The sequence below is a fragment of the Ciona robusta genome, chromosome 2, assembly GCF_009617815.1.
Source record: "Ciona robusta chromosome 2, ASM961781v2".
Lineage (NCBI taxonomy): Eukaryota > Metazoa > Chordata > Ascidiacea > Phlebobranchia > Cionidae > Ciona > Ciona robusta.
In genome coordinates, this window is record NC_143236.1 from 7,307,504 (window position 1) to 7,320,786 (window position 13,283).

General features: G+C 37.9%; 3 protein-coding genes across 5 annotated transcripts; all 3 read right to left on the bottom strand.

The window, feature by feature from the left end:
* Positions 1–1,048: 1,048 nt before the first annotated feature.
* On the bottom strand, positions 1,049–9,122 carry LOC149740734 (uncharacterized). 2 transcript variants are annotated; one of them, XM_089873289.1, is made up of 13 exons: positions 7,168–9,122; positions 6,984–7,084; positions 6,510–6,655; positions 6,039–6,272; positions 5,638–5,792; positions 5,468–5,545; positions 5,246–5,398; positions 4,712–4,944; positions 4,178–4,247; positions 3,909–4,109; positions 3,183–3,613; positions 2,751–3,052; positions 1,049–2,654 (listed from the first exon to the last, which is right to left on the bottom strand). In XM_089873289.1, the coding sequence occupies exons 2-13, from the start codon at positions 7,082–7,084 to the stop codon at positions 1,306–1,308; spliced, it is 3,453 nt and encodes a 1,150-aa protein (XP_089729415.1). In that variant the 5' UTR covers positions 7,168–9,122; the 3' UTR covers positions 1,049–1,305. The 2 variants fall into 2 exon arrangements, with proteins under 2 accessions (XP_089729415.1, XP_089729416.1); XM_089873290.1 differs by having other exon boundaries at positions 6,984–7,101.
* Positions 9,123–9,266: 144 nt separating this feature from the next.
* Positions 9,267–13,219, bottom strand: LOC149740735 (large ribosomal subunit protein eL30-like). Of its 2 annotated transcripts, none has more exons than XM_089873294.1 (5): positions 13,116–13,219; positions 12,951–13,006; positions 12,338–12,483; positions 10,110–10,240; positions 9,267–9,350 (listed from the first exon to the last, which is right to left on the bottom strand). In XM_089873294.1, the coding sequence occupies exons 2-5, from the start codon at positions 12,963–12,965 to the stop codon at positions 9,286–9,288; spliced, it is 357 nt and encodes a 118-aa protein (XP_089729420.1). In that variant the 5' UTR covers positions 12,966–13,006; positions 13,116–13,219; the 3' UTR covers positions 9,267–9,285. The 2 variants fall into 2 exon arrangements, with proteins under 2 accessions (XP_089729420.1, XP_089729421.1); XM_089873295.1 differs by having other exon boundaries at positions 9,267–10,035.
* LOC149740736 (eukaryotic translation initiation factor 2 subunit 1-like) lies at positions 10,190–12,318 on the bottom strand. The gene has a single exon (XM_089873292.1). It carries the CDS (start codon positions 11,469–11,471, stop codon positions 10,527–10,529), a length of 945 nt encoding a protein of 314 aa, XP_089729418.1. The 5' UTR covers positions 11,472–12,318; the 3' UTR covers positions 10,190–10,526.
* Positions 13,220–13,283: the final 64 nt, after the last annotated feature.

Here is a 13,283-nt window from a genome sequence, read left to right on the forward strand (position 1 = left end):
GTCCCATCTTCCCCTACCCTAATATATCACTTGCTGGGTTTTCAAAACTATTGCAATTGGAAAGACAAGTAACCAAGCTAGGGTGGTGATTGTATGCGTACAGTTGGTACAGATGATGACGGAGCATGGAATGACAGAGGGTGTTGGGAAAGGAGGTTATCCTATATGCGAGGTCATTGTCGTCGGGTTGAGGAGCACTGTTGCCGGATTATCAAAAGTGTCCTAACGGAACTAAAAATGTCTGAACAGACGTAAAAAACTTCCTGGTCGACTAAAAAAATTTCCAACAGAGATTAAACAGATCCAAACGAACATGACAAATGTCTCAACGGACGAAAATAATGCCCAAAAGACATAAAAACTGTCTCAACGAACGTAATAAATGTCCCAACGGAAATACAAAAAACGATGTTTTGCGTGCACCGTTGTTTTTGAGAGTCGATGGTGGTGTGATCCCGTGCATGAACCGATTGGTAAGAAAAAGAGATTAAACGTTACACACTCATAAAAATTCTTCAACGAACATAAAACAAATTCCCAACTAACATGAAAACGCCATGTCATGTCTAGTGTTATGTCCAATGTTATGTGCAATGTTTTATCCGTGTTTTGTTCATGTTTTGTCTATGTTTCTGTCCACTGTTTTTTCCATGTGTTGTCCATGTTGTGTCCATGTTTTGTCCGTGTTTTGTCCAAGATTTGACCATGTTTTGTTCATGTGTTATACATTTTTGTCCATGTTTTGTTTATGTTAAATACTTCAACAAGAGAGCCTTGGTGCAATAAATGGGCACATATTACAAAATAAAACGTCGTTATATGATCACGCAGTTATTGATAATGGTGCAAAATAATTTAAACTAAATGTTAGTGACCAGTGGGTCGGAACTCGGAACGAAAATGGTTAGGTGTCTTGCTCAAGAAGTTAAACACACAATGGTACCATATTAGTATAAAAAGTTGTAACGTCCCGCAAGCGTCGCAAATCAGTCTCGACCATTGCTGCTAACCACTGCACCACAGCGCGGAAAAAAAAAAATTTGCAAGGTTAAAACAATTTCCGAAAAACTTTATTTTTATACTGTAACAATCCACGACCTAGTGGAACCACAAAAAATGATAATATTTATAAACATAGAAAGCACTGTAGGCGTTGGTCACGGTTGAAGACATAAAATCAAATATAAAAAATAATTATCGAGACTATAATATTCTAAAATCACTACAAAATGAAAATAGAAATACTTTGGCGGAATAAATAAAAACAACTTCTCTGTGCCACAGCGAGCAGAAAGGTATCTCAATTTATGTGCTAAGTATACAACTGGAATCGTTGCTTTTTAAAACTAACTCATTGGAACCAATTTCCCAGTTCACCGATTCTTTCTCCAAACACAAAGTCGAATCAACGTCACCCTTTTCGCTTTTTTCGTCGGAACTTAACTCAAGTAAATCTTGTTCTTGTTCATTGTTTTGTATAATGTTCCCCGCCACACTTTCTTTTTCCTTATTTTCGACCACCTCTAAATTTTGTTTATCAATGGTGATTAGATGGTCTTCCGTTTCTTCTTTAGACTTAACGCACTTAAGTTCGTCCCTGCACGCCTCGCAATAGTGGACACCAACTTTTGTATCAACATCTTGTGTTTTCCGTGAAGTATCTGCCATAGCATTTGGTGAGGGTTGGGCAGACACTGATTTGGAGTCAAGACATGACTCGGATTTAGAGGGCTGGAGAAATAGTTGTGTAGTGAGAGGGTAACCGTCGTATGTCGCTGGTTCTTTATTGTTATTGGAGTCGGTGAACGGATGAATCGGCAAAAACGAAGGCCTTGCTATGCCTGGCTTAAACTTATGAAAGGAAGAGTTCATTTCGTTTTCCCAAGTTACCATGCTGTCAAAGGGTGTAGTGATTGATGAGTTTTTTCGACCACATAATCCTTCTTCGGATTTTGATAAACTTCGTTTGACGAATAATCCTAATGGTGGTCCAGCAGTCACTGCTGAATTTTCTGCCATAAACTTCTGTTGTTCATCTGAAGGTTTCCGTTCTTTTCTTTTGTTTTTCCAAGTTTTAATGACGCTCCAGAAACTGTTACTATTTCTCCGCAAACCACGTACGTCTACTTCAGGTCCTTCGTTCGGGTTCCGTGCTCGTTTTCCGCGTGGTTTTTCACCGGAACTCGAGCTCGAGTTTCCAGATTCTGATTTCAAATTTGCCATCTTCTTTTTAGGTTCTATTTTTGACGTCAAGTCGATCAGATGCTGTCGAATTCCTATAGTGTTAGTACTTGTTGGTGGCAACTTAGTAGCTTCTTTTCTTTTCCCTGTATCAAAGCTTGGCCGTACCGACTCTTCTGCAATCATAAGCAAGTTACTGTTCTCCATAACCGGACGTGTATCCCAAACTCGATTAGCCAAAGGCGAGCCCGCTGCAGGAGATCCCGGGTTCGGCAAAACCTGTAACCTTCGACGTAAGTTGTCGGTAAACGGCATCATTGGTTCAATTTCGGCAGTGGCAACATTTGAATTAGTTTGAAACGCCGCTCGCCTGGACTCAATGTGTTCAGTTACAACAGCTGGATAAGCAGGAAGTTCAAGCAAGGGCGGTCGGCTTAAAGATTGCATCATATCTGTACCGCCACCTTCATTTCCTGTAATATATTGATATAATGAATATAATATACAAATTAATTACGCTTATACTGAATTAACATACGGGTAATCTTTTTTGATGCAAATTAAAATACCTGATGGACTGGGCATTGAGGAGGTCAATGAGGTTACCTCTCCGTCCAGGTTTCGAGTCCTGGACCTGAATGCCCACCTTAATTGCTTCGGCGATGGAATGGAAGTACCAAATGACATGAGTGAACCGAACGGTGAATCATTAGCAGGATTTGAAGCAACGTCGGTCTCGCTAAACATGGAGCCGGTGTCTGGCGAAGCGATAGAATCACGAAATAAGCGACTTGGTCCAAGCCATATCTTATTGTTATATCCCCTTCTCTGCTGCTGCCTTCTGTGTGGTGGGACGAAGTTCTTTGATCTCCTGTGTTTAAGATTATGATGTTTCAGGAAGTAATACATGTTTAATTGACCCGCTACAGGACGCATATGTAGTTTATATATTTATAGAATAATACTTAAAACATAAACTATACCGATTTAAAAAACCTTACTTTCTTTTAGCTGCCAAATAAATTCTTTTCTGTGCATTCTCTCTATCGCTGTCCGCAGGTATTCGGTGAATCGCTGGAGGTTTTAAAACATGTTTCTGTGCGGCTCCAACTTTTGCTCCTGGCAAAGGAGGTACCCGCTTTTTCGGAATTTTTCTTGGTTTGTTGTGCGTGGTGGTGTTCGGTAGGGCGTTAACTTTTCGTTCGTCTCTGACCGGTTGTTTTTTCTCTGGCTCTACAGTTGCTTCTTCCTTTTGAAGTTCATTGTTTACAACTAGCTTATCAATGTTTTGCATTGAACTAATGTCAACCGATTTCTCAGAAATAAGTAACTTTTGTTCGTCGGTTTCGCTTTCTTTATTGACAGTTTCGTCTTCTGATTCTGACGTAACAATGTCCTCTTTTGCACTTTGGTCATCATCCCTTCCTATTTCCTGTTCGAAAACAAAAATCATGTATCCCCAACTTAAACAAGAATTATATGCAAAGTACCGCAAAAGAGACAGCAATCATTAATTTATTATTTTATAATAAAATGCCGCATCAAAAACATAACAGAAGAACTCTTGGAAGGTATGTTTACAAAACAAATGCCCAACCGGATGATTACAATGCAAAACATATGTGATAACTCGCGGGAGGGCACGAGGTGCATGAAACAGAACACGACTGTCGTTGCCCGGCCACGCGACGATAAATAAGTTACATTCACTCATTTCAGCAACTTACTGGTGACGTCATGGAGCCTGCCTCGTCCTCACTTGAATCAGATGGTGATTGTTCCGAAGTTGGCTTGATGTTCGGTGTCATAAGTGGAGTAGTGTCTGAATCAAACTGAAACCTTCTTCTCAGCAGGCGAAGATTATCGAACTTATTGTTTGTTGATGCGTTTTTCGAAATCAGCTTTGACTTATCATCGTTTGTTTGTTGCTGTAATGAATAACACCACAGTTGTCTATACGTAAACTGTTTACATCCTGTTTACTGAGATACCGTACCATTAAATCACTCTGCTCGACTAATCTTTCCATTCGATTTTCTGGAATTTGAACATCTTCCTTGGCGAGTCTGAAGAAAAATTCCAATTTTACATTTGTAAGATACACCTTAACATGCAAGTTATTGCTATACTCTTCAAAGAGTACTCCACTTCTACAATCATTAAATAAAAATATATCTAACGTAGAGTAATGTAGGGTAAGATGGAACACCTTTAGCACCTAGTATATCCAAATATCCTGATCGTGTTTTAAACAATTAACAACGGTCTATGGGAATCATGAGAATATGGTTTTTAAACTCTTTAGATTCTCTTTGTTTACTACCAAATAAGACGAGAAGATAGAATGAAAAGGTATCCCATCTTTTTCCCACCCTATAACAAAATAGTAGGATGAACAATATAGTTATTATGATATTTTAAACCATTGCGAAAATAGCAGCGTCAATCACGTCCACTAATTCGCTATCACAGTGGCTATAGTTACGTTTTAATTCCCAAGTGAGAAAAATAAAAGCTGAACTCTATTGACCTCATATCAAATGTTGAACCCATGAAGGGATCCACTTTATGGTTGGCAGATGCAGCTGTGTATGGAACATCGGGATTAGGAATACCCCAGTATAAATCCCTTTCAAGCTTAGGGTGTTTGGAATACATTTGGTCGACAGCAAGCATGGAGATTTCTAAATTTCTGTCAATGCACCAGTTCACCTCAAAGTCGTCGTCATCTTCCCCAAAAGGGTTAATGAGTTGTTCGGCGACCTGGATTGCGTAATATCAGGAATTAATAATGCAATAGAAGTGCTGCGCAAACTGTTTAAGTTAATGCAATAAAATCGTGTCACAAATGGGATGTAATACTTGTATGTTACGACCTGTTTGGATTATTTTATCGCTTGTAAAAGCGATTGTAACACCACGTAAAGCACGTGTGACTAGTTTTATGGGACACTAAACTATAAATCAATCTTTTGCGAAGGCAAATATTGCAAAGGCGCCAACTCGCAAAGTATAGTTTTGTCTTAGTGATTTAAATAGAACCAATGGATGAAGCCTCACTTACTTTCAGCCATCCCATATAAAAGAAAAACTGACAGATGGTAAAGATTGGCACATACAAGTCAACTTCATGCCCGCTGTAGTTCATATCCGGATCAAGGTATTGCCGACTGAGCAGCGTCGATACGAAAAACATGTAAACCGCCACCGTTACAACCTACAGCAAAGTTAAAGTTGAAGTTAATAATTAGAACACGTTAAACGACGGGCAATATAGCACGTATACCTGTGTGTACACCAAGGGGACGCTAACCCAATCGTAGTTTACCAAGGACCCACAATGCACACGGTACTTGTTTAACTCCTATAAAAACATGAACGGTTAGACAAACATTGTATCTAGACTTTCCCTGTGAACGTGTGCAGCTCAGGAAATTCTCTTAAATATTTACTTACTTCTAAAATTACTTTGTACGTCATGTCATCGTATATTCGACCCTCTTGACGTAATTTCGACAATAAATTAGTGAACCACATAAACGGCACCCAGTACTTTAAGTTCTCCGTTTTGACGTTTTCGTATGTGCTGTGCTCACTCTTGGTCATGATGCCTGCAAGTATATTAAGGTACAGTAGACCACACACCTCTAGCACATAATATCCAAATATCCTGATCTGGGTTTAAACAATTAATATTGGTGTATGGGAGTTTCGAGGATAACATTTTATAAACCTGTGTTTGTTCTTTGTATAATACCGAATTGGACGAAAAATAGAATGAAAATATGTCCCATCTACCCCACCTTGGTAAATCAACACATTCTGGATTTGAAAGCATCGGTGATGTTATGATTTACCTGCAGCGACTACATGTTCCATGGTCGGGAACCTTTTATACACAGCGGTTGATACGCATCTGTACATCAGCACTTGGGCCATATTTATATAACGCATGAGAGTTCGCCGTGTGACTTGTCCCCTGTCGTCATTGCCATGTACATTCGCACCAATTAACAACATAATTGAATCAGGAAAAGGTAAATGCTCAAGCTGGGACCACCAGCGCCCGACGATCAGTGTAACGTAAAACCCTGAGGAAAGAAATCCTTGTGTGGCTGCATTGAACGCGTGTGTAGGTTGCATAGGGTAATAGTAGGTACACATGACGCATATAGATAATAATTAAACAATTGATAGTTGGTAAACACTTAATGGTCAACAGGAAATTACCGAATCATCATTTAATGTGTACTACAGCATACACTAACCAGTATTTTCACAACAAAAACAAAACGAGTATGGGAAAACGGACGTCACTGAGGGCCTACCTAACACGAAGCTAATGGGTATCAAGTCGGTGTAGCTTTGGAACTGTAAACACAACTTTTCGAAGTAAACTTTGCTTTCTCCATGCAATAAAGCTCGGTAGACCACAGTGAGAATCGTGTACAGTGTGATGAAGATAAGAAATTCCCTGGGGTTGAAGAATAATACGTTTTAAACACTTAATCAAATAACGTTTAGAATCGGTAAAAGTATTGCAGGGATAAGCATGGGGCCATTGTTTAGAGCAAGCAAGCTCTAGCCTATTACGCGTTTCCGCCGTTGCTTCGTTTGTGACAGACGATGTTAGCCAGGTCAGAAAAACACGAAACTCAGTCTCGATATATTGATTATCGAGATAGGTTTGCTGGTCGATTGTATTGACCAGGCTAAAATGGAAACCCAAACCTGTACAATCGGCCCGACAATATCATGTTTTAAAGCGAAATGTGGCTCATATTTAAACACATACAACTCACTTGTAAAAAAGTTTATAAACACTCCCCTTCCACCGCACCAACAAGCTGGAAAATCCAGAAAGTCTCGCATTCGCAACTTCGTGCGTGTATGTTACTGTCATCTTTAGAGCGGAAATAACTGGTTACAACAGTCTGTTCAGTGTATCACCAAAACCTTTCACACTAAAGTAAAGCTTATGCTTACCTTCTATATATTTTCTTGTGAAAATCAAGTAATTTCTCCCACTACAATAATCAGCAAGCCTTCATTTTAAGCACCAGGTCAGCTCGTTCTACGCTCAACTGTTCTTTTGTATTGCTAAAATCCAGCCGTGAATGCTGTAAAACTACTCCATAGTGTAAGTACGATCGAACAAGTCATTTCTCCTTACAGTTGCGTCAGCCATTTCTAAAGCTCTACAGTTCAGCAACCCTGGAAAAACCGGACTGGACCGGTTAGACACAAGTGTACAATCTGCGTCATCGGGGAATTCACCAACAGTTCTTGGGCAAAACAACTTGAATTCAGCCTCACTTTGCAGTTGCTTATTAACCAGTTACTCGATTTATGAACCGTTACAAAGTACATACATACATAAATACAGTGGAATACCACTCTGCATATGCTGACTGTTTTTAGTTCAGGCGCTTGCTGTACCTACATAAAACAAAACACAACCATAAAGCGATTGGAGAAAAAATAGCTGTAAAGATTTCATCTGGTAGACACCGGAGTAAACTGGTCTAAGGCCTACTGAATAATTTATACTTGCCTTAAACCAGACGCTAAGCTATATGCCTTTGCTAAGAACGCGCAGCGTTTATCTTTTCTGCTTAACATAATTGAAGTAAGCGCCTGTATTAATTGCACAACGTAACATCGTGAACAATAACAAAGGGGCATATCCGATGTCTGGCTACAGCTTGACGATCTCTCGCTTCGTTACTGTTGGTACTGTAGCCTACAGCAGTATTAGATGGCTGCGGTTAAACTAACTCACTCAATATTTATTTAATTTTGTTCTCCAATGCTGGATAAACTGTGTTTACGAACAGCCTGCGGTCTTAACATGGGCTTTCTTTCAAACGGGAGTTGTATGCTTATACATGGTGAGCGACAACATTATTGTGCATTAACAAAGTCAATAATGTACATATTGACAGATGCAACGTGTAGTTTTGTAGTATATTAGGCTCGGGTAAAATGGGACACCTTTTCATTTCATTTTTTCGTATGGTAGTGAAAAAGAATCATTCAAAGAATTATAAAACCGTATCCTTACGGCTTCCATAGACCTCTGTTAATGCTTAAAACATTATCGGGTATCTGTATAACATATGTACTGGATTTGCAAACCTCCAATATCTGACTAACTCCTGGAAACGTTTTGTAAATGACTTTAAAACAAGCACAAGCTGTGTAGGTTGTAAAGTTGATTCCAATTTTACACTCCAGCATGTGGTTAATGCAACCAATAGACACTCGATCTTATAATGTCACGCTCTACTTAAGTTGGTCCCTAAGGTTCAAGAAATAAAATATTCCTATCGTACAGTAACTTGTTACGATCGAGTTCAAAAACTTTCTTTAGAAACTCGTGATATGGTAGGATGGGGGAAGATGGGACACCTTTTCATTTTATTTTCTTTCAATTTGGTAGTAAACAAAGAACATTTAAAATATTATAAAACCGTATCCTCACAACTCAAATAAACCGTGGTTAATTGTTTTCATATTATGTGCGAAATGCGTCACATCTCTTTCCAGCACCCTACCATATTTTGCATAGCTTACAACTGCTAATTTATTGAACTATCAGGGTGCATATAGCCTATGTATTAAATAAATATGTTAAAAATGACAGACTTTGGATTACAATCTTGGGACCCACATACGTTAGAAAAGTCAGGCAGCGCGTTAGGCCCTACAAAAACCACAACCTTTAGAGTTTGGACTACAAGCGATCGCTGAAGCCATGGCGACCTACATTACTGTATCGTACCTCTAACGTTAACACTATCAGAATAGCTGAATACTGTTTTTAGATGTCCCCGTAATTTTGATTTTGGAGTAATTACCCATTGGTACTTACCTATTATTTTTTATGGGTGGCAGCCTGGGTAACCCTTAAACATCACTAGATTGGGGTAAAAAGACAGTAATGCCCCACGCCCACAATAGCGGACGCGTTTAAAACGAGCATTTGGCCATTGCGCCACTGGCCAAACAAAACACATAGTTTTAAACTGATCGAAGAGTTTCTGGATTAACTATTTAGTAGTAAGTACCAACAACAACAAACGTAGAAGCAACATTTTTATTTTAATCGCCACCAGTTCCTGCACCGGCAGAAGGAGCTGGCATGCTTCTAATGATGTCACTGTCACCTGTATAACAAATTATGATTAGTTTATTATTTACATATTACAGTAGGATTGGGGAAGACGGGACATTTTTACCACTTAATATATCAATATACTAATCGTGTTTCAAACAACCAACAACGGTCTATGGGAGTCGTGAGAATACGGTTTATAATTCTTTGAATGTTCTTTGTTCACTACCAAATGAAACGAGAAAATAGAATAAAAAGGTGTCCCACTTTCCCCCAACCTACTATATGCTGAAAATATAGAGTAATTGTGTAAAAGTCTGGACAAATTGTCCCCAAGTCTTAAAGCTGCAAATAAAACAAATATTTATCTCAGTAGTTATAACTTGGTGTTATATTTTAGCTTCATATAAAAACAACTGCCTGTGATGGATTAACACAGCAATTATTATGCATGAAGCAAGCTATACACAATATCAACATTAGGAAATACACTTTACAAAGGTCTTCCAAATGTTATGCCTTCCAAATTATGTTACTTATTTCAGCCAACGTACCAAGATCCAACACCTGTTGTTAGAACTTATAACATACGGGTCTGGTTTTGTACACAGTGTACCCACTTATCACATATTTAACATTATTGGAGACACCTGTGTCATTACGGGTATCTGTATCGAGCATCAAACCCGTTATCCTTCAGTTAAAATGATAGCATCACTAAGCCACAACTCTAATACCTATACAGGTAAAAGAACAATTCTTTTAATGTTAACATTTTAAAAGCAGGACAAAAAGTGTTTGTAAGCCTCACCTGGGTCTGTTATAGACAGCGTACACACTCTGAAGTATTTACCACAAGCTGTGCCAAGCTCAATGTTGTTTCCAGTGTAATGGTGGACACCAGTTTTTGCCAGCATGGCGTAGTACTCAATCTCAGATTTCCTATAAAAGAAAACATATATTTTTCTCTGTACAAGAACAAAGCAAAGCTGTATGACTGAAAGTAACACAAGTAGTTAATCTTTGTTAGAACTTTTTTATCTTCAAAATCAGCGGTTTTATGTACAAATGTACTGTAAAATTTTTAATGTGATCTTTTCTGAACCTGATCTTAAAACAAATCATTGTTAATTATAACCATTAACCTAAGGCATAATTACATAATTAAATTTCATACACCAGAATTTAAATAAAAGTTGATGAACGTATTGCATGTTATATTAGATGTTTATTCTTCATATTCATCTGGTTCATCATCACCGTCAACTTCCTCGTTTTCAACCGCGAGTCGTTCAAGTTCTTTCTGCAACTCAATCTCATCAATGTCCGTCACAATTTTCGGAGCCAATTTAACATTGAAAGTCCCATCCGCATCTTTTATCGTCTCCTCAATCGCATCCAGTGCTTTCTGCAGAACTTCCAAGCCAAGATTCCTGTCCAGAGATTGAGTTGTGAGAACATAGAGTGGAGGGGCGATGAGGTTTATCTTGATATTATGCTCTTCGCTTGCACATTCTAGACCTTTCTTCAAAGCTCGCTTGACCGCATCCACGCCTTCATATGCGTAACATGAAACTTCCACATCCGATCGAATCTTCATCGCTTGTGGAGTGAGTCTTCGTTTGATATTCTTCAGCAGAACATCTTTCTCAGTGTCTGTGATGTCCAGCTCATCTAGAATCTGAGGTTCATCAACAGCTCGTTTGAAACTATCATAAGAAGCCGGGTATTTCTCATTAGGACGCTTATAGGTTTTATCAAAGCTCCAAGCGGTGCGCTCAAATAGATCTTCAAAATCTACCTCCACCCCTGCCTTATGTAGAAGTTCAACAGTGTGGCGTAAGATGCTGTGCACACATTTTGCTTTGGAGTATTTGTTCTCGCATTTCTTTGCCTCTTCTGGCGAAACACGACGCTTGGAAAGATCGATATATCCTTTCTCTGTATCGACTCTAATCACGACCACACATTCATCTCTTCCAACACGAATCAATTTATTAATCGACCGAATTCTTCTTCTTGACAATTCACTCAACAGGATCATTCCTTCTATATTGTTGTACTCAAGTAAGCGAACATAAGCTCCCATCTCAGCAATAGATTGCACATTCACCATCACCACATCTTCAACTTCTGGAAACTTTTCAGAATAGAATCGACAAGATACCGCCATATTTAGGCTCGCAATATTACCTAATTACATGAACTGCAGAAATTTAAGCGATTACAAAATTTAAAAATAAATCATCATCTTTGACCTTTCATAACCTATTGCAATAACCTCTCTCAAGCCAATATTTCTAAACAATTTATCCAATACATATTTACTAAGTAGAAACCGCTGTTATATCTCAAACATAAACATCCACTTACTGAGATGGTCATTCGATAATACAACTATAGTAGTACCAGTTCTAAATATAAACTATTCTTATTCTACACAGTAAGTTAGTAGCAAACAATATAGCAGACATCACACAGTCCAAAATATCTCGTCCGAGCACCTAAAAAACATGCACAAAACACACCTTTTCATTCAAGCAACAATCTTTATATTTAATTCAGTTTGTGCTCCCGAAAGATTTTTTTCCGGTGTGGAATAAATATTTTACTTTAATCTTATAAATGTTGTCTGGTTGACCTTTCGCGATTATTCTGATATTGCGCGGCCCTATAAAAATCAAAAACTGCTATAGAAAAAATGCAAAAAGCACACCAACAAAAGAAAAAGCAGAAAGCTTTTTATTTATTTACAATCATTGCTGTACATTGTGGAGCCTCTTAAAACTAGTGTAAAGACCCTTAGTCAACGAACCCCAGTTAGGGAACCGCTAACTTGTATTATATTGAAGCTACCATATTGTACAGACTACAAACTAGCCAATGTTTCATGTCATTCGGTGCACCAACTGATGAAGTACAGTAAGCACAAATGAATAAACATGGATTAATTTACCTTCTACTTTTACCGACTTGAAACATTGATTACAATCCGGCCTTATTCCAAAGGAATTTAAATAATATCAAATAAACACCAACCTCAAAGATGGACAGTTTGAGGCAAGGATGACAAGTTTTGCTTTGCCTTGTCTCAACATACGAAGTGTTTGTCGATATCCAAGGTTGTATTTACCACTCTTCATAACAAGACGAAGACGGGAGTTGATATTTTCCAAAGCCTTTTTCTATAAAGCATGAAATATTATGACACTCATTCCATTATGTTTTATTTTCCTTCAATGTAATATTATGACACTTATTATAACCGAAATAAATTCTGCTAATCGGACTCTAATCTGGTGCTCATAATAGTTGAATGATTCTTGTGTTAAGAAATATAGCAAGGATTCATTGCTACAAAAATGTAGTCAAAAATAATCAAAAATATAGTTTAACTAAATGTTACACAAGATATTCTATTTGAAGAAAAGACTAATGATGCAAGTTAGGCAAAATATATATCTCTTATATAACAATTGGTTGGGCTTTTGTTCTGTTACGTTTTCATAACACTGGACCCTATGTCTAATTTCTGTTTACTTGAAATTTTAACATCAGCTAGGCAGTAATTTTATAAAGAAACAATATATTAACAAATATGGACTGTTCAAAAATGTAGCATTAATTTTAATTGAATCAAACAGAAACTAACCTGTTTCTTGACCATCTTGCTCGTGTGTTGTTGGTAGTGATGTAGAGCAACGAAACCTTTAAGTTAAGTATACAACATCATAAAAACGTCATTTTAATAGAAAATTCACAGAAAATTCCATGCAGAATTAACATAAACTAAGTTTAGGTTTATCCAGAAACATACCTTGCTAACTTCTCACACGCCGCACTCAAAAAGGAGAGGTCAGAGTTCGCCATTTCTTTGGTGGCGACAAAATTGCATCATCAACACGTTGTATATTTAATCGTCCCCGTTTCAAATATATGGTCTCTAAATAATAATGTACTGGTCAACGCGTAAAAATATTCCAGT

Excerpts from the sequence above, each read along its gene's own strand:
- LOC149740734 (XM_089873289.1), bottom strand. The coding sequence starts at position 7,084 with ATGACAGTAACATACACGCACGAAGTTGCGAATGCGAGACTTTCTGGA. Across the intron at positions 5,546-5,637 it reads CGTACAAAGTAATTTTAGAA|GAGTTAAACAAGTACCGTGT; the intron begins GTAAGTAAATAT and ends ATGTTTTTATAG. Across the intron at positions 5,399-5,467 it reads TCCCCTTGGTGTACACACAG|GTTGTAACGGTGGCGGTTTA; the intron begins GTATACGTGCTA and ends ACTTTGCTGTAG.
- LOC149740736 (XM_089873292.1), bottom strand. The coding sequence starts at position 11,471 with ATGGCGGTATCTTGTCGATTCTATTCTGAAAAGTTTCCAGAAGTTGAA.
- LOC149740735 (XM_089873294.1), bottom strand. Across the intron at positions 10,241-12,337 it reads TCAAACTGTCCATCTTTGAG|GAAATCTGAGATTGAGTACT; the intron begins GTTGGTGTTTAT and ends TTTCTTTTATAG. Across the intron at positions 9,351-10,109 it reads GCTGTCTATAACAGACCCAG|GTGACAGTGACATCATTAGA; the intron begins GTGAGGCTTACA and ends TTTGTTATACAG.